Source organism: Trachinotus anak, unplaced genomic scaffold, assembly GCF_046630095.1.
Source record: "Trachinotus anak isolate AG129_WGS33_773 ecotype Australia unplaced genomic scaffold, CSIRO_AGI_Tana_v1 ptg000008l, whole genome shotgun sequence".
Lineage (NCBI taxonomy): Eukaryota > Metazoa > Chordata > Actinopteri > Carangiformes > Carangidae > Trachinotus > Trachinotus anak.
In genome coordinates, this window is record NW_027273859.1 from 2641596 (window position 1) to 2664584 (window position 22989).

General features: G+C 40.8%; 1 protein-coding gene across 1 annotated transcript in view; it reads left to right on the top strand.

The window, feature by feature from the left end:
- The first annotated feature begins 1562 nt into the window (after positions 1 to 1562).
- niban2b (niban apoptosis regulator 2b) overlaps positions 1563 to 22989 on the top strand; it is a 39150-nt gene continuing 17723 nt past the window's right edge. Inside the window, exons 1-5 of the mRNA XM_071481848.1 lie at positions 1563 to 2114; positions 18324 to 18454; positions 20683 to 20811; positions 20903 to 21008; positions 22061 to 22228. Coding sequence (XP_071337949.1) covers positions 2060 to 2114; positions 18324 to 18454; positions 20683 to 20811; positions 20903 to 21008; positions 22061 to 22228 — 589 coding nt within the window. The 5' untranslated portion in view covers positions 1563 to 2059. The remainder of the gene's footprint in view (positions 2115 to 18323; positions 18455 to 20682; positions 20812 to 20902; positions 21009 to 22060; positions 22229 to 22989) is intronic.

The following is a 22989-nucleotide window of genomic DNA, read 5'->3' on the forward strand; positions in this document are numbered from 1 at the left end:
TTTATATTCATCCTGCAAATATATTGGACAAGTTATGAGCATGGCTGGATTAACCAGGAGCATAATGGCCACTGGGCCAGTAACACCCCTTTTCACACAGTGTGTTTTTCTGTGCTGGAATACTACAGCGCTGATTTGTTAAACTGAAACAGTAGTCTACATAAAGGATTCCATGTTCTCCACCAGAACAGTATTCCTGGCAGTGTGGAGAGGCCTTTCAAACACATATAAGGCCTCATGCTGACAGATTACTTTTAAAGAAAGTAGCTGTCTTAATTCAAACATCTCAGAGATTTGATCTGTGGCTTTCAGGATTGAGATTTATGACTCTGTTTTAACAGTTCAAAGCACATGGTCCAAAGCACATGGTGCAATTGCATTTAGGGCGTGTCCATACAAACTGTTAAGGCCCTGCTGCTCCAGGTGCATGGTTCTAGAGGGTTGTACATAGTCTCTTAATTAACCATGGGAGTGTTTTGGGTGTAACATGCAATAGACCAATCAGAGTGTCATCTCCCGTCCCCTTCAAAAGGAGGGTGTGCACCTTGGTGGATTGCTATTAAAGCCTCATTTTTATTTTTATTTCTGTTAACGAAAATGTTTTTACAAATTTAGTTTTCCTTATTTATTTAGTTAATGATAATAAACTTGCTTTGTGTGTCAGTGGTGGCCAATGATATGGGCAATATGGTCAGTCGCCCAGGGCAGCATCTTGTGAGATGTGTGGCACAAGTGCTTGCAAAAATGGAAGATTGATGGATAGGTTCACCTGTGGACCTCAGGTCTCCCTACTGGAGCAGGGGATCCATCTAATAGTCCACAACAAATGTCATTAGTTGGCTAAAGTCAATCACACCACGAACTGCTTCCAAATGCAGCACATTTCATTCCTTATATTGTGAACACAGGCCTATAGTTTCACATACATGTTATTGTTCTGGGTTGTGTGAAATCATTGAAAACAATACAGAAAGAATCAGCACACCGAGGTGAACTGGTTTGGTCTTGACTCTTGGTTGATGATGTGTGAACGAAGTGCAAAATTGTAATAAATTAGATTCTGTGAAGTTTGTTATTCTATTTGTGTGATGCAGGATTTGTGCAATTTAGAAACTTCACTCTATTTTATTTGTATTTTATTTCATTATATTAGTTTATTTCTATTCTTGTTTCTGTTCTTGTTACTAAAATATATACAATCATAAATACAACAAGAAGTGTTGTATTTATGATTGTATATATTTTTGGTACTATAACATGTTCATGTTCTCTAAGTTCTGATGTTTAATATAAAATCAGTTTGTGCAGACTGGTGTGTGACGCCCAGGACATCATACAAGCTAGAACCGCCCCTGTTGTCAGTACCTAGAATGCTCCGGCCCTCTGAGGACTGCAGGCTGCTGCCCCCCTGACTCATCCAGGCACCGACTCACACTGTCAACACACTGCGTGTGCGCCTGCCTATGTGGGCCCCTATTACTCTTGATAAAACGCCCTTTAAGTAACAGTGAAAGACCGCACCATTGGCTGGAGACTTCCCGCTCCTTCAAGATAGCAGTGCGCCAACAACATACCTGAGCACACCATGACGCTCAGACTGGCTGCAAATGTATTTGCTCTTTAGTCAACGGGGGCGCTGGACGGGGGGGTGTGCCCTCAAACTCATGACCTCAGTATTTCTCTGGTCCTAGCTGCAGCCCTGAGGGATTTTCAATTCGGAAGCAGATCTCTACCATATTCCCCACTTGCAGTGAACGCACCGCCGCTGAAGGGGAGTTCCTCTCTAACTTTGAAGGAGGGTGTGTCTCTTCGAGAAATTGCCAACTGTTTGTCACTTTGCTGACTTTTTCTTCTTCTTCCCTCAACCTCTGTGGCCGAGTGTTCGCCACCGCCCGTCGTTTCCTCAGACTTCAGTCAGTTCGGTTGTGCTGAGGAGGAGGTGAGAGGACTTCTACGAGTGTCTGCGCTTCTCTGAACGGATTTTTTCCCTGACTTTGTCTTAAAAGACTACTTGTGGACCTGCAGTGGAGTCAGTGTGGGACTTTGAGTTTCATCCACCATGGGGGACGTAATTTCCAGTCACCTGGATGAAGCCAGGCGGGAGATTATCACAGGTGAGCAGCGTGCTGAGGGTTGCTTGGTGCTCGCCGTTTTGGCACATGTGCGTTTTACGCAGCGGCCACTCTCTGAAAGAGCCGTTTAACAGGATGTTAGCGCCAGTCTGCCGCTTCTTATTAGTATGTTTAACAGACTAAAGGTGTCTTTGTCGGCTGCTCTGACCGCCTGTGGTATCAGGATTGAACTGCTGTTGCAATAAACGAGGTACCGGTGTGGGTGTGAGCAGGGCAGTGGACAGGATTTTAAAACACTGGGTCATAAGTCTCATCAGCCCCCTCACCAGCCCTGTTGATAAAAAGCAATTAAAACGCCAATAACTAAGTTTTTTTCATTTCATTTCCTTTCCACTACATCATTGTATAATGACATTGTATCAAATACAACAAAAATATTGATAAAAGCAGATAAAAATATCTGCTTTAAAAAAAACTTACATTATACAAATGTAAGATAACATGATAAAATGTAAACTGCACTTAGGTCCACTCTTAGATTTTTTTGTCCTCTAAAGTGTCACTTTAGTATTAATGTTACCAGTAAGAAGAGACAGTATAACCTGTTTCTAACAGCAATATATATCTGTCATCTAGAATTTCTCTAGAATCTGACTTCTGTTTGTGAAATTTCTAGATTTGTAGCACTTGATGAAGTTCTTCAGTTCTTGTTGCCCATATTGTTGCTGCTGTCATTATTGTATATGTTGTCATATTTGCAGTATTTTTCTATTTGGAACTTGCTTCCTTTTAACATTTGTGCTTTTACTCTTGTACTCTTCACTCTTGTATGTGCTTTGTCCTTGTGGGCTACCGTATTATTTTCATTATCAACTGATCTGCCTAAGTTTCATGATTATCTGGTCAATGTCATGTCAGAAAATGCCACAGTATCACAGTATCCCTGTAAGTGTTTTGAATTTTTACTTTATGAAAGTGACTCAGCAATTAATTGAAATTTGGCCTGCATCTAACAGTCATTTTCATTATGGATTAAACCTTGATTAATTGAATTAATTGGTTAGTCTTTTTAAATACCAGAATGTAAATTTAAATAAGCCCAATGCAACATCTGAAAATATTTTGTGTGGTCTGAGCAGTGGTTCACAACCCAAAGATTCTTACAGTTGTGGACCTTGAACTAAAGCTTTTTTTCCTAGAAAAATTATAAAAATGAATCTATTATCAAAATAGTTGCAGTTTAATTTTCTGTTGAAAAATTAATCAAACAGTCATTTTTTGCTCTATTGGGCTTCCGTAGATCCTCATTCAGCCCAGCTTTCCCTGTGAATGGTCTATGAAGAAAAGGCTGCAGATCGTTGACAGGTAGCTTGATTTTTTTTATGGAAATCAAGCTACCTGACAACTCTGTAGTTTTGACAGGGTGGGGCTGGCCGATACAGCCCCACCCTGTCTGTTGACTTTATCATCTTATTAACCCAGACTAACTTCACTGTCACAGTCATTTGGACTTTGATCTCATGCTGAATAATGGATGTTGAGCTGTTGAACTGAGACACTTTATTAGGCAAAGTGGGAAATGAAAGTGTTTGCATAGTGGCCTCATTGACCAGCAGATTTCTTTTCACTCCTTCACTGATTAAACCAAGATAGGAAAAGAAACCTAAGCAGATAGAGGCTGCGCCCTGATCAGCTGCAGCTCATATAAATAAGCATCTGGTCTCGTTATTTGTTCGGTTAGAACCTGTCCAGTTACACTGAGTTAAGTCAAATCTTGAGCAGAGCTGACAGCAGCAGGGAAGGTACAGTACAGCATGTGCAGGATAGAACATGAAATGTTAATCTTCACTGGGTATCAAGGCAGTGGTTCAGCCTCTGATGTGTCAGAGCGTGTGAATCTCTTGTAACTCTGACTCCTTCATATTGATGAGTGTGCAACAAATGGGATGAAAGCTGCCTGATATTAATTATTTAACACAGTCAGCTGATATCTCCGATATTAGACAGAATTTCAGTCTGTCCAACAGTTTATTTCTGGGCAAATACATTTCCATCACCTTCAGTTGAACTTTTTGTGTCGTACTGATGGTAAAGGTTTAGTTTAGTGGGTTAACATGATAAACTAAGATGGCGACCATGTTGAACATTAAACCTACAGTACTAAATCTGACCATGTTAACATTGTTCGTTTAGCTGGTAGCTCGGCTGTAGACTTTTAGTCTCATTTTAGACAAACTTCTTGAATGTGATGTCACTTTTTTATGTTAAGCAGTTGTACAAGGAAGTTCGTTATGTGATTCTATGGACACATTTTGTTGGTTGGTTGGTGGTTGGTACCAAAAAGTGTTTAGGTTTGATACCCAGCCCCAAGGATTGATTACCAACAAAACTGGCGACTACCCTTTGGGTCCATGACTCTCAAGGGACAGGAAGGCTCCATGTTTACTGTAATTTTAATGAATGGTAATATAAATATCCTCATTACAAAGCTGCCTTGTGTGCTCTGTACCTGATGGGAGTCTAAACACAACAGCAAAAAAAAAACAATACAATGCTCAAAGCTCAATTTTACTCTGGGGTCTAAGGGGATTAATTTGCCCCTGTCCCTGCAATATTTTCAAATCATGTGGAGAAATAATTATTTCACAGTACTTGAACTGAGCCACCCTTGATTTCTGCATAAAGTTTTAGATGTATACATGCAGGTGGAAGCAACAGAGATGAAGCAACGTTACAGTGTCATCTTATTCTTTTCTTTAATGCCTTCAGTGGTCAGTTCAGAGTGAGACACACACACACACACACACACACACACACACACACGTATGAGATGTGGAATCTGAGGAATGCATGAAAAAGTGCATGTGTCTGTGTGGCTGAGAGGACACCTCCTCCAGGCCTTGAGCTGCAGCGCCACACAGTCTCTGCAGCCAAGATGAGCCCAATGCCAGGCTGGCTTCAAGGGAGGCGCCTGGCTTTATCATTAAAGCTGTCCCAACACACACACACACTCTCTCTCTCATTAAGTTAATTCTCACTGCGTTCAGAAGGCAGTAGATTGCTGTGCCAGAGATCACAGTCGTAAAATACATTTTGTGGACATGACTTCTTGTCACAGTTGATGTAATCACATTCATAGATAGCTCATTGTAATAAGGCAATTATTTCTGAGCAGCTGATGAAGGGGCTGCACCTATCTGTTGTCCTCTCACAGTCAGACAGAGAGTTGCCTTGATTCCTGAGAAGAAAAACTGTGTGAGTCCCAGAGCAGAGCAGAGTATTTAACTAGCTGCATGTTCCACTTCCCTCATAACCTCCAAAGTTGACCTCATTCAACTTTAGAGGGACATATGGGGGTGGGTGGCAGGGAAATGGCCAAGAACACATGGCTGAACTCTCATTTCCTTTTTGGAAACTGGCATGAGTGCACCTGTGTGTCATGCATATGCATGTACACCACCTGTCAAAAGTTTCACAACATCCCATTTTTCCTTTGTTTTTTTAAATGTAAGTCCAGTGTGTAATGTTAAAGGGAGCCTATTATGCTTTTCCTTTTTTTGTCATATATATGATGTTGTAATGTTGGATGTTCGTAATAAACATAGCAAAAGTTTCCAAAAATGAGGTGAACGCATATAAAAGTTATTCCTGAGACACAGGCTCAGGCATCAGACTGCTCTGTACACTGGGTTTCCAAGGTTTTTTTTTTTCCACTTTGGTGACGAGCTGACAGATTTCTTTATACAGTCATCTGCTCCAGGCACAGTCGTGCTCAAGTGAAGAGTTTATTCTAAACCAAAACCCTCTTTCTCCCCAAACAGTCTGCTTGAGTAGTATTACAGGCATTTGTTGTCCTCCAGCATACAAAGGAGGTTTACTATTCAGTACTGTACTGCAGGAAATAGGATTGTATATTGTATCAGAATGGAAAAGGCAAGTAACAAAAGAAGACAGACTGGTTGGTCAGGGCTTCATCTAGATATGAGCCAAAACACAGAACAGAACCAGACGGAGGCTTCACTTGCCCTTTTCTCACCATTCTGATATATATTAATAGTATTAAGTATTAATTAATAGTATTGACTGGTTATTAGTATTAAAGCGTATGATCCACAGATATGTGCACTAAAAACTATTAGATAATAAAGATCAATCTAGAGCAGTTAATTAACTTCTAGTTTTATTTTAGTGTTCACAAACACATACATCCTATATTTTACTGGTCAAGGACATTACACGCTATCCCCACAATGTAAAAGGGCTGATGCTCCTTAAATCAAATTATCAGTTAAATCTGTGCATAATATTGTTAAAGTATTTCATTGTTCTTCAGGAGATGTACAGTGTTTTGTGTTGTATAATTATGGGAACCAAGACTATTTGTATTTACATATTTGCATTTATAATCTAAATGTTTTGATATGAGAATATCCACCACCTACTGAAAATGGCTAAATTTTGGTTATAGCCTGTATCAGCTTACAGTTATTGCTATTTCAGTAACCTTTAAACTCTATACACACAACATACACCTCATAGATACAGAAGGGGGATTCTTTCCAACAGAGCTGGAATATTTAACTTACTAGCTTTCAGCACAGTTATGTTACAAGGTATTCCCCCAAAAGAAACAAACAGTGTTAAGTGGATTCATGTGCTGTCATTATTATAGTCAGGGTTTCAGTAATTTTTCCAGTAGAGATCCCACATTCTCAAAGTGTTTCCTTTATGTAGTCATATAGAGAACGGTGTGAGTGTTGTTCGTGAGGGGCCAGGAAACAGGAAATCCCAACGTGGTGTGTTTTTCCCTGGCTCTGGTAGATTTCCAGGCTCTGGACGGAGAGCTAGGTGGCTCTCACTTTCAAAACACACCCTCCTCAGCACAGAGAGACTTTTAAATAGAGCAGATACCTGCTGCTGCTGCTGCTGCTGCTGCTGCTGGGACCCCGCAATATACAGTGTATACTGCACACATACCCCTGTTGAAGGCAGAGCAGGTCTGAAGGTGGAGACGATCTCATGACAGAAACCCAGAATGCTTCTGGTGAGGCTATGTTATAATGAAACCCAGAGAAAAGTGATAAGTTGGAGGGGAGAGTGCTTCATGAAACCTAGCTCGAATAAATAAAAATGTAATTCATAATGTTTCCTGTATCATCATCTGTTGTGCTGTTGAGATTTAATTAAAAAGACAGCTTAGTCAACTGAAAATGGGATTTCTTGCACAGCCCTAAGGTAAATTTCTGACTGCCTGTACAAAAAGATGAATTTTTAGGCCATAACTTTCTAATTAACATTGTAATGTTGTTGCTACTACAGCTGAGTCAACGGTGCCGGGTTTCTCCTGAACAGGGAATGTTGTGGTGGGCACCGAAGGCAAATTCTGGGCTGCCTGAACAGAACTGTCCCACTTTAAAGTAACACGCTCTCTGAAAAATTGCTCTTGAGAGATGTTTGAACTAAAACTGCTGCTCTGCCTCTAATTAGCTCAGTAAACGTGTTTACATCTAACTCAGTTTGCTCTGGTTTGGTGCTCGAGATCCTTACTCCAGTGCAGCCGCAGCTCTTGCCTCAGCTGTGATGGGAACAGTCTAAATTTATGAGTCAGCCTATGGGTCTATCTCAGTGGAATGTTTTTGTTAAGACACTGTGGAGAAAGGGGGAGGGGGCAAAGGATTCTCTTGTGGGTCTATTAAATCGCAGTCGGGTCTTAACGCAGATGTCTGCGATCAAGACATGCTGAAACTGTCGAACTGATGTCTGGTAGAACAGCTGCCATGAAAACATGAGGCGGTTGTTAGATTAGATTAGCACAGAGACAGCACAGTAGTGTCATTAGAGCTGATAGCTGCCCTCAGCACTGCAGAGGGCCCCTGGACAATTAGTGTAGCAGCCAGCTGTAGCACAACAAAGAGCCTGCTGGACTCACAGCAGCAGCTCATACAGCTCCCTGGTATGTTATTACTACCTCTACATCTTAAGGACTTACTTGAGCAAAAGATCAATAAACTTGTACTTTACTGAGTATATCTATTTAATTCTACTTTATACCTCTACTAAAAGCCCTGAAAATATTCTAAATAAACACACACAGCTCACCCAACCCAATGTCAAATAACCCAAACTAGCACTTTAAGGTAAAATAGATGCATAATCTTACTTTATGTAATATTTTGAATGCAGGGATATTACACGTAAAGGGGGGCTCTGTCATTGTTGTACTAGTACTTTTAAAGAAACAGAACTTCATTTTAAACTCAGCCAGAGAAGACAGCCAGAGGTGTGAATCAATCAAGTTCAGAGCATTGTTGCAACTGGAAACAGAACATGTCACTATTGCGGCAGAATTCCTACAAAAGTGACCTGGAAGGTTTTTAAACTTAAACTGCTTATCAGGTGTCCACAAATTCTACGCTTTAGCATCAGCTCGCTAACAGCAGAAATTTACATCAGAGGTTTTGAGCATGAAGGTTAATTCTTGACCTTGAAACACAAATCTGTGATAAAATAGCACTTGATTCCACGTGACATAAGTTCTGTACTTAAAGTGATAGCTCAGGTTGTTTGGTGTGGGATTGTATGGGGCACTTATCATATCAGCTGGTGTATTACATTATATTTTACAGTGAGACAGACTGAGTGGACTGGTTGTATTTCACAGTGAGAGTGGATGAGTGGACTGGTTGTATTTCACAGTGAGAGTGGATGAGTGGAGAAGCTGGATTTAGAGCAGATTGTTGAGGACAGTGCACAAGATTCAGAGTGATGTTAGGTGAGGTGTGTGCAACGAGTGAGTGATTGTTGTAACTCACCTGCACAGCATCGATTGCTGTGTTGCCCAGCAATGTATTTTCTTATCTATTTGTCAGCTGCAGCTGTTGTGGAGTTTGTGCTGTTTTATTAGGGCTCCAGACTAACTTTTTTCACCACTGTCCTGAAACTGTCCCGAAAAACTATTTTAACCATCCTGAAGTGAGTGTAAACCCTCCCAAAATCAAAATGGCATACACACACAGAGATTCTTGGTTTATAGATTAGTTAGACGTAGGCTGCCTGTTGTGCTCCTGTTTCTGCTCCTGATAAAACACATTATTGTCTGTGGTTCTTAGTATTTCCTGATATTCAGCGATGGAGTGGAAACAAAAATCTGTTTAGGACTTTTGACTTGGACTGACCAACCAGAACCCACCTGGAGACACCTTCACATGTAGCCCCTGTCACACTTTCCAGGAATCATATAGTAAACAGGATGAATTAGGGTTTCATTACTTGAAATAGAGCAACAGGCACATTAGGTAGTTCTTATTTTTACTTACGTCTGTATGAGTTTGTAGCTATAAGAGTGAGATATGAGAGTTCAGACTGAACAGCACAGCAGTTAATTCAACAACACACACATTTTCCTCCTTCACTGGATCTTTCTGTCATAACGTTCAGTAGATCTGAGCTGATCACACAGACTCTGAGGACTTTAATTAGTTCATTAGCAGAAACCAAAGCCATACAACATTATCCTGATAAATAAACTCAGACTAGATTCCTGTTGTCTTCCGCCTACTGCTTACTGTGTAAAACTGGACTCACTGGGAGCTGTGGTCCTGAACCCTCTCAGCTGCTCTGCTGCTCCAGGCTCCCAGCACAGTTTCTGCTGCTGGATCAACAACTAGCACACTGGAAACATCTGGACTATTCTGGATCTCAACTTTTCTCTCAGGCTTTAAGCCATTTTTTTTTTACTTAGTTATTCATGTAAAATGAGTCAGACAGCCCACTGCTGCCTCAGTGTTTAATCAATGATAAAGATACAAACGCATCAACGGTGAGTGGGTGGAAGGAGCCGTGGGTCTGAACTGAATGTAGTGATTTTATAAGCGGCACCTATTAGATTTATTTAGCTTAATATTGCTACATAAAGTCTATGGAAACTCGCTGAGGTGTCATTACTGTAAAGAATTTCCCCGTTAAATAACAGTAAAATACTGGTAGCAGAGATGCCAGTATTTTACTGTTTTTGTTTTATTTATTTTGTTATTTTACAGTGCATGTACTCTAATGTGTTTTAACAGTATACTCTATATTGGATTACGTTATATGATAACTCCTATGAATCCCCTGTGTTGTTTTTTTTAAATAAGAATAAAGGTAGAGTAAGGGAATACACATTTCATAAAACATTGCTGTAGTTTATTACATGTCCTCAGTCGTAGAGCTGTATCACAGTCTAGCTTGGAAACGGGTGTTTTGCAGTAAATGTGAACTGTGTGACAGCAAACGTGACAGGGAGAAAGAGAGAGGAGAAAGATGGAGCGACCGGTGAGAGAGGACGACTGCAGGGTTTGGCCGGTATTTTCCATCACCAATGACAAGCTCCTGTAAAACAAGCAAACACTGAAAAATATGAGCACTGGTTGAAACAGAAGAACAAACCTCTGAACAGTGGGAAAGTTCTATGACATGCTTTCTTTACAAACATGTATTTTCAGCTTAAGTGTGATGAAGAAAAACTTGTAGCATTTAGGAACAGCGAAGAACTGTATGTTAGCCGAACACAGTAATGCTAAGCTAATATGACAATATCATTCAGTTTGAATGAACAGACACAATAAAATGAGTTTGACCTGGTTTTAATGTTGCTCCTGAGAATAACACACTGACTCACCTCTCTTCTCCATCTGCTGAGGGACACTTCACTTTGTTAAGTCCAGGGCCCTTAGCTACTTCTTCACCCTGCAGTCGGACAGTAACTGTAATAAAGTGAACTTTACTGGCTGTTGGCTGGTTTCAGTTGAGTATCTAAGGTTAGTGGACCTTATTTACAGAACTGTTCAATGAAACGGCTGAAAACAACAGCCTGTTTGCTGTTAGCCCGCTAACGATGCTCGAACTACAGAGCTTAGTTTGCCAATTTTAGCGACCTAACCTAATGAAACAGACCTAATGAAACATCATCTGACATGTCAACAGTTCAATTATCATGCAGACAGAACAATACTAGACAACATCAGTGTCACATGAGTGTAATGTTACCTTCTTGGTTGAGGTCCATGTGGACTCTCTCCACTGAAGCTGTGCTCTCCGAAGTGGAGCTCAGAAACAGCCAGACGCATCTTGTCACTCAAAAATGAGTTGTATGAAATTAATATAAAAAATGTCATCATCGAACAGAAACTCCAGTCTCCAATAATCAGTACGACAACGATGGAGTGACAATGGGATGAAAGCGCGCATTTCTGAAGCTTGAAAAATACTGTTTTAATCTGTAAAATTACAGTTATGTACTGTTATTGGTTAACCGACCACAATAACTGCTAATTTACACGTGAGGGATGAAAAGTTAACAGTATTTTACAGTTATTATGAAATACAGTATTATACTGTTGTTAATCCACCTAAATTTACAGCAGGTCTTTGCAGTGTTGGTGTTTCTACTTTTTTGTCCAATGTATAGTAATGAAGGCTAAATAACAGAAACACCTCTGTACAGTACAGTGCTATACAGCTCAGCAGCACCACATTATCATTATCACACCATCCTCATTATCACCCAGCTGAAACAAACAGTCGGTCTAGGTAATTAATGGGAAACACTGACTGTAAATGGAATCATTGATCTTGTGGACACTTTGTTGTACAGAGGACAAGATGATAAATCTGACTGTCCATACATGATTTAGGAAAGCATCCGTCTTTAGGTTGGAGGCTCTTTCTTTACTTGTTCTTCTCAGTCCTTTATTATTCCACAGAAACAGTTCACAAAGTGTTGTTTGTGAGTAGAAGTACTTCAATACATCAGCTTAGTCTCCATATGAATAGGGATGAAGACAAGCATGGCAGAATCACTCCTAGTCCTTAACCAATGGTCTATAAAGACACCCCTTGACACTATGAAGAGAATCACAAATACAGGCTTCCTGAAAAGGCCCCATCACCACTGCTCAAGGAGAAATACTTCAGGTAGTCATCACAGATCCTCATGATGTTGTGAGCAGGCTCTTTCTTAGAGCTTCTCTGGTTTGACAATGATTTGTGCCATATTAGGGATTTTCTAATTAGGGAAGTGGTTAGTCAGTGGAAACACTGAAAAGTTTGCTGACATGTATTTATACAGCCAGGACAGTCAAATAAGGGCAGCATTATCTCTGAGCGTATCTCCTGCTGTCTTCAGTGGTTTGAAATGAATGAGCTCTTTGATTCCCCTTAGGCTCTTTGATGCAGTCCAGTTGTCATGTGATTACGCTGAGTGACTTTTCCAAACAAGCCTGTCAACCATGGCGTGTTTCAAAGTAACCACTCTGAAGCAGCTGCTGTCGGTCAGATGGATGAAACTAAAGACTGCAGACTTCAGCTGAGTTTTTAAATGCTGCTACCAGTCACAAATAGTAGTGCTGATATAAATATCTTTGAGCAGGATCTGGTGTCAGAAGGAGCTTTTGGTTTTCCATTATAATAAAGATGCTACAGGTCTACATTTAAAATCATGGGAGTATTATTGTCGCAGTTACAGGAAGGAAACTGTAAAAGCCAGTGGCCAGCAGAGTTCATACTCTGACTTAAAGAGCACATGAGTCATGGGTCATGCCTGTTGGTTTGTGAGGTTTTCGTCCTTTCACACCAGCTTTCTCATGTGTAGTCATGGTCATACGGCGCTTAGTGCTGTGTGACTAAGACGAGTGATCCAGATGATTGCATTGTTATTGTCTGCTGTGTATATTAGATGAGTCAGCTCTCTTCTGTTCCCCTGCCTATGATGCACTCATCCTGCAGTGCTCTGGTCCCTCCCATCCAAAAGGAGGAAGTTAATCTGATGTGCACTGACTTTTGGCAGCTGCAGCACTTACTCACCAAGATCACCACTGGGTTGAAATCTGTGGTTGACAAGTCATAGAGAACGTTTCCTGGAGTAGGGCTTGGTATCGGCTTGGTATTGATACTGACCGAAATGGATATCAAAACAAAATCACCACAAAGAGCCTCCACTCTGACATGATTGTTTCACATAATTTCTGCAGATCTGTCAGTTGCACATTCAAGCTACAGATACCTCTTCTGCCACATCCCAAAGGTGTTCTGCTGGATACAGATCTGGAGGCTGGGGAGGCCACTGAAGTTCACTGAACTCTGTTTCATGTTCATGAAACCAGTTTGAGACGACTTTAGATTTACGACAGGTGCATTGTAATGCTGGAAGTAGCCATTAGAAGATGGCAAACTGTGGCCATAAAGCAACAACACTCCGAGAGGCTGTTGCATCACCATGATTGATTAGTATTCAAAGCCCAAAACATTCCTCACATCATTTCACCACCTCCACCAGTCTGGGCTGTTGACTCAAGGCAGGTTAGGTCCATGGATTCATGCTGCTGATGCTGAATTCTGACACCACCATCTGCTGCCTCAGCAGAAATCCAGATCCATCAGACCAGGCTATGTTTTTCCAGTCTCCAGCTGTCAATTGTTGGCGAGTCTGTGTCCACTGCAGCCTCAGGTTTCTGTTCTTGGTGACAGGAAGTGGAACCTGACATGGTCTTCTGCTGTTGTAGTCCGTCTGCTTCAAGGTTTGAGATGTTTGTTCTTTAGTTCTTTTCTGCTCATCACAGTTGTAAGGGGTGGTTATCTGAGTTACCATAGTCTGTCAGTCAGCTCCAACCATTCTGACCATTCTTCTCTGACATGTCACACCAACAAGGTGACAAGGAAGTGTTGCTCACTGGAGGCTCTGAGTGAACTCTAGAGACTGTTGTGTGGGAAAATCTCAGGAGCTCAGCAGTTTCACAGATGCTCAAACCAGCGCCTGACAGCAACAAGCAAAGTCACTGAGCTCACATTTTTCCTCTCTCTGATGTTTGATGAGCACATTAATTGAGGCTTCTGACCTGTATCTACAGGTTTTTGTGCATTGCACTGCTGCGACATGATTGGCTGTTTGGATAATTGCGTGAATAAGCGGGTGTATAGGTATTTCCAGTAAAGTTCTCGATGAGTATATTGATAACTGTAAGGGTATGCTGCTTCAAAAGTGCTGCTTCAAAGTGTCAGATGGCTGAATAGCAGCCTAGAGATTAAAAATGGCAAACGTAAAAAAACAAACAAAACAAAACCAAAAAAAACCTTTGCCTTTGCCATTTCTGCCCTTCCTCCATCTTTTTTTTTTCCTAGCCAAGGGTCACATTCCTCTTGAGACTTCCTGTCCAAATGGCCAGTTAGCCAGAGAACAAGTCCCTTGACTCAGTGAGCATGTGTCTGTTCAGGAGCTAAGCTACTACAACTAGCACACTGATTTCCAGAGAGCCTGACAGATACATACAGAGATGCATTACACACCTCTAATCTTGGAGAAATCATTCCGTTGCTTGTGTGCTCTCACTTTTTTTTTTTTTTTTGGTCGACCTCTCTGCTACAGAATCAACTCTGTGTCATAAAGTGTGTTACAATCCTTGTGGGAGAGAGGTGAGGAGAAGGTCGACTGTGGTGACTCATACTAACGGAATTTGGAGGAGAAACGGCTCACTCTCTTTGGTCACCAGGATGTTTATTCAAGATAATTTGGGGGAAGGAGGAGCTAATTTTGGAATTACTTCCTGAAAGGAGATTAATTAAAGGTCCCATGTTGTATAAAGTGAGCATTCCATTTCTTGTTTGATTATAAAGCAGGTCTAGGTTCAACATTCATACTGTGAAAGTATCAAAGCCTCAGTCCACAGAGAAATGCACACAGCCTGTATTCAGAAACTGAGCCTTAAAACCAGCCGTCAGGATTTCCGTAACTTTGTGATGTCACAACAAATCAGTCGCTGCTCTCAGCCACGCCCCAAGCCCCGCCCACCTGGACTCACCATTCAACCTTGCAGTATTTGGTTTCTCTGAGTGTTTACCTGAAATCTGCTACATTTTTATTGGATCACTCAGAAAACAGTCAGCCAATCAGAAGAGAGGCTCAGAGCTTCTCTTTGGATTGGCTTGCCAACTTCTTGTTGTTAGAGCTTCATAGAGACCTAGAGGAAATACTTTTCTGCTCACAGCAGTTTTTTTCTTTGTCTCATCAGAAATAAATCATCCTTTTTATTCGGAGATGACTGAATTCTGACCCGTTTCTCCTAAACTCTGCAGAATGAATCAGTCTAAGACTAAGTACCACGTCCAGTTTGAGAATAAGCAGGACTTCGCTTGTTGTGCTCAGAGTTTTCTCCCTAACATCCAGATAGAGAAATAAAGAGACAAAGAAGAGAAAAGGATTTTCAATATTGTCTCATTTTGGTATCAAGTATATCTTATGTACGTCTGATAAATGTAGTGGGAGAAATAATTCAAGAAATGTCTGGAGATATAAATGAGACATCAAGGAGAATCTATCGTAATGCTTGAAAACTGTGTGTGTGTGTGTGTGTGTGTGTGTATATAATGTGTGTGTATATATGTATGGGAAGTTGGTGGTCTGAACAAACCAGGTGACCTCAGCAGAATAAGGTGATAATGCATTTGGAAGTGGGCACGTGTGAGTGTTTGGATCTGACTGACTGTATGCAGCTGGTCTTGCATACTTGACTGATTAACCTGCTATTTTCTGTGCACATTTATGCCTCGTTACAACTCTTTTATCGACTGCTATATACCATCATGACAATGACCAGCTGAGAAATTCCAGTTTGTAAATTAAGGTCATTGATGCTGTTTTTTTCAGGTCAGTGCCATAGATTCTTATGTAGCATAGTCACCACAGTTTATTTCCACAGTTTGCTACTACTTTTTCCTCTATGGACAAGATGTTTTCTACTGTACTGTAAGCACTTTTTTGGTAGTTTTTTGACACACTCTTCAGATCAAGAGAGACTATGTAGGCTGAATGTCAGGAATGGAAATCTATATTCAAAGGGAGCTTGATTATTACTTTCTTATTACATCTATACAGGATATATATTAACAAATGAAATGAAGTCGGGTTGGGTTCATACTGTCTACAATCAAATAAAAGTCAAAGTAAATGTAAGAAATACTGTCCCACTGTTTTCTGGTGTGTGTGTGTGTGTTTGTATAATGATAACAATGAATGAAGCTTGGTGAAGTTTTATATTTTGTTTTACAGTCAGGTCCAAAAATATTGGGACATTTGATACAATTCTCATCTTTTTGGCTCTAAACACCACCACGATGGATTTGAAATGAAACGAACAAGATGTACTTTAACTGCAGACTTTCAGCTTTAATTTGAAGGTATTTACATCCAAATCAGGTGAATGATGTAGCAATTACAACAGTTTGTATATGTGCCTCCCACTTTTTAAGGGACCAAAAGTAATGGGACAAATTAACAATCTTAAATCAAACTTTCACTTTTTAATATTTGGTTGCAAATCCTTTGCAGTCAATTACAGCCTGAAGTCTGGAACGCATAGACATCACCAGACGCTGGGTTTCATCCCTGGTGATGCTCTGCCAGGCCTCTACTGCAACTGTCTTCAGCTCCTACTTGTTCTTGGGGTATTTTCCCTTCAGTTTTGTCTTCAGCAAGTGAAATGCATGCTCAATCAGATTCAGGTCAGGTGATTGACTTGGCCATTGCATAACATTCCACTTCTTTGCCCTAAAAAACTCTTTGGTTGCTTTTGCAGTATGCTTCATTGTCCATCTGCACTGTGAATCACCGTCCAATGAGTTCTGAAGCATTTGGCTGAATATGAGCAGATAATTTTGCCCAAAACACTTCAGAATTCATCCTGCTGCTTTTGTCAGCAGTCACATCATCAATAAATACAGGGGAACCAGTTCCATTGGCAGCCACACATGCCCATACCATGACACTACCACCACCATGCTTCACTGATGAGGTGGTATGCTTTGGATCATGAGCAGTTCCTTTCCTTCTCCATACTCTTCTCTTCCCATCACTCTGGTACAAGTTGATCTTTGTCTCATCTGTCCATAGGACGTTGTTCCAGAACCGTAAAGGCTTTTTTAGATGTTGTTTGGCAAACTCTAATCTGGCCTTCCTGTTTTTGAGGCTCACTAGTGGTTTACATCTTGTGGTGAACCCTCTGTATTCACTCTGGTGAAGTCTTCTCTTGATTGTTAACTTTGACACACATACACCTACCTCCTGGAGAGTGTTATTGATCTGGGCAACTGTTGTGAAGGGGTTTCTCTTCACCAGGGAAAGAATTCTTCGGTCATCCACCACAGTTGTTTTCCGTGGTCTTCCGGGTCTTTTGGTGTTGCTGAGCTCACCAGTGTGTTCTTTCTTTTTAAGAATGTTCCAAACAGTTGATTTGGCCACACCTAATGTTTTTGCTTTCTCTCTGATGGATTTGTTTTGATCTTTCAGCCTAATAATGGCTTGCTTCACTGATAGTGACAGCTCTTTGGATCTCATATTGAGAGTTGACAGCAACAGATTTCAAATGCAAATAGCACACTTGCAATGAACTCTAGACCTTTTATCTGCTCCTTGTAAATGGGATAATGAGGGAATAACACACATCTGGCCATGGAACAGCTGAGCAGCCAATTGTCCCATTACTTTTGGTCCCTTAAAAAGTGGGAGGCACATATACAAACTGTTGTAATTGCTACACCATTCACCTGATTTGGATGTAAATACCTTCAAATTAAAGCTGAAAGTCTGCAGTTAAAGTACATCTTGTTCGTTTCATTTCAAATCCATTGTGGTGGTGTTTAGAGCCAAAAAGATGAGAATTGTGTTGATGTCCCAATATTTTTGGACCTGACTGTATGTTAATCTCCGTGTCTACTCTGTATTTTGCATTTTCACTTCACTGTGTCTCACTTGGCTCGCTCTAAAAAAAACATGTCTACGCATAATCAAAAGAACAATGAGGTGCACACAGTCTCACCGCACATTGTGTGTTCTTAAATACCAATTCATGTGCGGGGAATGGTGTACGCATGGTTTTCTGTGTGTACTGGCCCCTGATCTTTTCTTGGCCTGTGAAAATGTTCTCATTTTTTGAGAATTTTTCTGAATCATGTTGATAAGACTCAGATTAAAATGAATGTTGACAACAACATTGCTGTATAACCGCGCTACCACACCCTGAAGCTGTGCCGCTCATTGTTTGAAACACAATGAGTATTGCAGTCATTGCACACACATCCATATTCGATGTGTGAATATGAAAAATGCCACAAAGTAAAACATGTGTTGAACCTGGTGCCACGACTTTCCTAATGGTGTGTGTGTGTGTGTGTGTGTGTGTGTGTGTGTGTGTGTGTGTGTGTGTGTGTGTGTGTGTGTTGCAGCTCGGACCGGGGAAGTTATTCGGGAGTTTGGGCGTCTGTATGAGCAGCAGTACGCAGTGGCTCTCTTCAACAGTGTTCGCCTTGACATAGAGGGAGGAGGTGGCCCGCAACCCCAGCTACTGCACCGCAAGGTAAAGCATCGGCTTCCTCCTCTCTGTGACACTCTGAGCACCGATTCCATTTCACTCTGCATTAACTCAGTAGTGCAGCTTCTGAGCAGTCTGCCAAAATGTTCACCAGCTGCGACAGTGTGTGGCTGCTATTGTTTTCACAATGTAAGTGTCTGTTGTGTGTCATCATGGCAAAATGTAGCACTGGGCACTATTGCAGTAAACACCACAAGAGATAGGCGACATGTGTTAACATGTTGATGAGCGTCACAGTTGGGGACAGGGGTGAAGACCTAAGACTAGTTGAGAACCAGCTCCAAATTGTCTAAACCATCAGAATCATGTGCCCCCGAGCTTCTTAATTCCTTTTATTGATGCCTGCATGTTTTTCAGAGTCGGTGGGCCTATACGCTCACTACACTGCAAATGACACAAGGACCCTGCCTCCCCCTCATGTTCAAGCAGGTGTCAGTGTTTACAACTTTGATGAGAGGATGAAGCAGAAGTGTCCCTCTGGTCATGGACAGAGAAAAAAAAAACACCATGAGAGTGAATTGTGGGAACAGCAATCAGATAAAATGATTCTCTCCAAGTTTGATACCAGCAAATAATAGTACATTATGATATATAACATTATGGTTCTAGTTCGTAGTGCATCTCTGTCTGTCTGTCTGTCTGTCTGTCTGTCTGTCTGTCTAACCGAGCTGGGCACGGTGTCTCTTGGTCTGTCAGTGTTTTGCTTACTTGCCACCTACAGAGCTGTTCTATGACTTCGTGCCTGAAAAAAAAAAAAGAGTTAAAGTGGAATACAACTGTTTAGTTTCAGTGTGTATAAACTGCATCTTGGAAAAGATAACCGCATCGTGTTTGCACATGTGAGTGTGCACCAAATGAAACCCTTGCTCTCCAGCAGCAGCAGCAGCAGCCACTGTGGGGACCAGCCCGGACAATATATGCATGTTACACATATCATTTTAAAACAAGACAGTAATTATTTAGTCTCTCAGTCAAGGTAAAGGGAATCGAAAAAGAATTGGACTGATAAGCAGGATCGATAATGGACTCCTTATCAATAAAATCTTATCAATTCCAAGCCCTAGACTTGTGGTTGGTGTGATCCCATCGCCAGATGGTCTCCTGTTCCAAACTTTTTTTGAAGCCCAGTTTTGCCAGGAAAAGTAGATGAAATGTTAGGAATGATGAAAGAAATTATGAAATACGTTTTAGTCAAAATGATGACATAATAGGACTTAAGTCAAAAGTATTAAGTATTAAGTGGTGAGGGGTGTAGGGGAGGGAACAGAAAATAACTGATAAAAATGGAGATGATGAAAGTGCATTTGAATTAAAAAATGAATTGATAAATTAAAAAGTGAATTGTTGAATTTAAATCCAATTGGATTAAAACAGTTATGTGTCATGTGATTTGATGAAAGCAGACATTCTTCATCATTCATTATTCACAACACAAAGATTTCCAATCATCATTTCTGGAATGTGGCCACAAGGGTGGAAGTAAGATGTGATAAACTGTAAATTGATTTGATAAACACACATGACGATGATTTTTATTTGAAATACTGTTGGTGCTTGTCATTTACAGGAAGCTATTTTTGTTACCACTGACTGAGTTTCTGCAGGCAGCTCAGCTGGTGATTTCACACAACTGCACAAAAAAATTATCTGAAATCTCCACAGACAGATTGTCAAGGAAAAAAATGGAACTGGCTGTGAGCATAGTAAAGATATCCAATCTCTAATGATTGGATGTAAATGACATTTAGTATGGACCGGACAGTCGCTGTTCATTCAATAATAACTTTTATAATTATTAATTGTCTCAGGTTTGAGGTCTCGCTCAAAGAAAAAAATGACTCAGGTACTAATTTCAAAAAAATGAAGAATTCCAGTGATAGCTAGGGTGGTGTTATTTTGTATTCTTAACAAAGAAGGTTCATCTTTTCCTTGCAAGTACAGTGAATCTGGTACAATGGAGCTGCTGGAAAACCTTTTATGAAGAAATCAGGATTTCTTCATCCTAGAGGAAAACAATGCTAATTGGCTAATGGATTCATTTGAGATGTGCATATTTATAAAACATAAACACAGGTTGGCTTTTCCTCTGCTTCTCTAGCAAAAAAGGAATTCTTTAATCACCCGATCTGCCTGTGCTGTGGACTGTCATGCACGTATGTCTTTTTGCCTTTGTTGTTTATATGGTGTGAGCTGAAATGTGTTGTGTTCCACAGATTCCTCTGGAAAACAAGTCCATCTTTTCTGGCTCGCTCTTCCAGTACCTGGAGGAGAACAAGAAATGGAGGAACCACTTCCTCTTTGTCCCAGACTCCTATAACATCAACTACTATGACAACAAAGCGGTGAGGGGAGAAGTGGTCTGTACAGTCTGTTGTTAGATGACGCTGGGTTGACTCACTGTCTGACTTGTTAACTCTGTTCCCCGTCTTCCAGTCCCATGACAGATGCCTCCATCCCAAAGGAACCATCAACTGTGCTGGCTACAGAGTGCTGACATCTATGGAGCAGTACCTGGATCTGACTGCCAACAGCCTGCCTGGTAAGGTGGAGGGGGATGGGGAGGGTTTCATATAAAGTAAGTAAGTTCTTTCATTATTATTATTATTACTATTATTATTCAATAAACCTTTCCCATTTTTTCTAAATGTTTTTTAACATCATCATTTGTCTTTGCAATATGTCCTTCCAAAATAAAGTGATGTTTAATCGACATTCATTTTCAAGGAGTTTACATCGGCAGCTTTGAAAATAAATCTTTTTCCTCACAAAATAATTAAATTAATAATATAACTATTTTTTTTCCTGTATCATCACCTAACATCACTGAGAAAAAATCCAGTTGAAAGCACAAGTTCATTACATTACATATACTTTGAACTTCCCTCCAAAAGGCTGACACAACATGGCAATACCAGAAAAGCTGTACTGCTGACTCAGATTCTGTAGAACGAAAATGACACCCATCTGACTCAACACTGAAAGGAATGATGGAGGGACAGAGAGAGCTACAGTGTTTGTAATGCAGAGGTGCCCACAGCAAGGCTGCTGCTCACCTAAATGTCTTATTTAATGCTTTCAACATAAGGGCAAAAATGTTGTGTTTGAAGCAGCCGGAGGCTGCTGACAACACCCTGGGTCAAACTGCATTCATACTCTTAGAGATATTCTTGAGGTTCAGCATCAGTTACCATGGTGATTTACTCCAGTAAGAAGTGAACCACTGTCGTAGGACTGAAAACCCAGTTTTCAACATGAAGTTAGTTTGCTAACTTCAAATCTGCTTTGTAGTACAGGCTTTTCCATTGTTACACCATATAGTTAGTATCACAATAACACTACCACTGTCTTGTTCCTTTGTTTCCTGACACATGCTGTAGATCATATTGTTGCATCATCACATACATCATCATACCTGCTCTTACTATCTGAATGTAAAGTCCATCTTATTTATCTTGTTTTCTACATCAACTTCTATGTTTTTGTGATGCTGGACCTGCTGGGGACTAAATAAACATCCTCAAATAGACATTTACAAGACATTTTTATAAGTAATTTATTATAGGAATTATAATATCCTGCCTGTGTTTTCAGATGTGAAAGCCAAGGTGGGAAGTTCACCCTTCCTGAAGTGCGTCAGCCAGTTCCCTCTGATCCTCTGGCACCCTTACGCCCGGCACTACTACTTCTGTGCAACGACAGAGACGGAGCAACAGAAGTGGCACGCTGTCCTTCAGGACTGTGTTAGACACGCCAACGACGGTGAGTCCTGCCAAGCACTGATCAACACAAAGTCTTGAACCCACACATGGTTACAGATGCACTGATGGACAAATAATGTAAAGATCTCAACAACTTGTATGACTAGTGGCATTTAGACTGTTCTTTTTTTTTGGTAACTATACTAATGCTCTAAATGAGTTGAACATTTATTGACGTTAATCACACAACACTAAAATTTTTTAAAACAAATTAAGATACAAGGCATTGGAATGCATAGCAATAAGGAGCCCTGCTCTGATGCTCCAGGGCAGGTTCATGGGATAAATGCGGACTTTGATTTGGTGCACAGCTGCCCAGGGCTATGGGCTGTAGGGAGTGACTCAAAGCCTCCCGACTGGAGCAGTCTTTGAGACTGAATAACTGTGGCTCAGACATATTGGGTTATTTGCTCTCTGTTCACTTGCTCTATTGCCACAGAGAGATTCTGTGGCAAACTTTTAACTGTGTTGAGAGCAAGAATTCACTTGTCCCAGATCAGCATCCTCACAGTTCTGTAGTTGGCACAAAAACAGTTGATTGGTGTTAAGAACAGCTCTGGGTTCTTTTGACAGCATCTCACATGAAAATGAAAGCAGTACCTTCCTACACTGTTTGAGAAACCTTTAAGTTCATCTCAGCAACAGTTCACTTGAATTAGCAGGTCTCATCTTGTCTCAGGTGACCAAAGTCCTTTGGTCAACAATGTAGCAGTTGACAGAACTGACCGAACTGTGTGTAGAGCAAGAATGTAGCAGTTCATG